Source organism: Propithecus coquereli, unplaced genomic scaffold (genome assembly GCF_000956105.1).
Source record: "Propithecus coquereli isolate 6110/MARCELLA unplaced genomic scaffold, Pcoq_1.0 Scaffold20103, whole genome shotgun sequence".
Classification (NCBI taxonomy): domain Eukaryota; kingdom Metazoa; phylum Chordata; class Mammalia; order Primates; family Indriidae; genus Propithecus; species Propithecus coquereli.
Genome location: NW_012145084.1, coordinates 1 through 1,224, shown reverse-complemented (window position 1 = coordinate 1,224; position 1,224 = coordinate 1). Strand labels below are relative to the sequence as shown.

At 71.0% G+C, this 1,224-nt stretch overlaps 1 protein-coding gene across 1 annotated transcript; it reads right to left on the bottom strand.

Annotated features, from left to right (window-relative positions):
- Positions 1-201: 201 nt before the first annotated feature.
- Positions 202-1,146, bottom strand: LOC105809932 (nucleoside diphosphate kinase 4, chloroplastic-like; the record flags this gene model as incomplete). The annotated part of the gene is made up of 2 exons (XM_012643842.1): positions 202-578; positions 914-1,146. Coding segments are annotated over 2 exons (588 nt in total), but the record flags the coding sequence as incomplete, so codon positions are not given.
- Positions 1,147-1,224: the final 78 nt, after the last annotated feature.

The window sequence follows — 1,224 nt, the reverse complement described above, 5'->3', positions numbered from 1 at the left end:
CCCCAAATTTAATGTGGAAAATATAGTTATTAACCTATGCAAAAGGAAGGGACACGTCACCTAAAACCTCAATCAATTCGAAGTTTCAGGGTAAAGCACAAAAGATTCCAAGCCTCCATTCTGTGCAAATGTAGACCCGGGTGGGTAGGGAAAGGGGGTCTCCTGCCTTGCGGCGGCGACAACACGCGCCCGCGGGAAGGAAGCCAGCTCGGGAGGAGCCACGTTACCTCCGCTTAACCTTCCCAAGGTCGTCAGTCCTCCCAAGCCTCAGGCAGGGGTCGGCGGGCCGGCGCAGCCCTGGGCGGGGCAGAGGGCGAAGGGGCTCCCGCGGGCGTGGAAATGGCCAATGCGGACCGCGGCTCGGGAAGGGGACGCGGACCAGGCTCTGCGGGTGGGGGAAACCCCACGACCCGGCTGGGGACCCGGAGGGGAGACGGGGGCGCGTTACCCGAAGGAACTTCATGGCCACGAGGCGGAATCCCTTCTGCTCGAAGCGCTTGATGATCTCGCCCACCAGGCCGCGCTGCACGCCGTCCGGCTTGATGGCGATGAAGGTGCGCTCGAGATTGGCCATGGTCCTGCGGGGTGAGAGGCGCGGTCAGGGCCGGGATCCCGCGCCAGCGAGGCCACGTGGGCGCCCGCCCGGCCCGCCTCCCCCACCACGAGCGGCCGTGGGGACACGTGGCTTCCCGGACAATCCGCCCCGCCCAGGGCCGGCGCCCCTCCGCAGCGCCCCGAAGCTGCGGAGCCGACGCTGCAGGGGCCCCGTTCCCACCCGGCGCGGGGGCTGGGGAGGGGCCGGGGACGTCTGCGTGAGGCCGGAATGGGGGAGGGGGCTGCGGGAGGCCGGGGGCGCCTGAGCCTGGGCAGAGCCGGCGCCGCGCAAGCGGGCGAGGGGACCCCACCGCCTTACCCGGAGGCTGGCGGGGCCGGGCGGCGGTTGCGCTGAGCTGAGCTGCGGAAGGAAGCCGAGCGCCGGAGAGACCACCAGCCCCGGGAGCCGCCGGCGGAGGAGGGACGCGGGGCGGGGCGCGGGGCGGCCACACCCCGGAGGGCCCCGCCGTCCAACCCGCTGGGACGCTCCACCCGCCGGCCGGACGCGGCCACAGGACTGCGTCCACGCCCAGCGGCCTGCCGGGTGCCGCCCTCGCCGGGGAACGGAGCCGGCGAGGGATCCAGAGGCAGGAAGTGATTTGTGCTCCACCTGGATGTCCCACAAGTAAG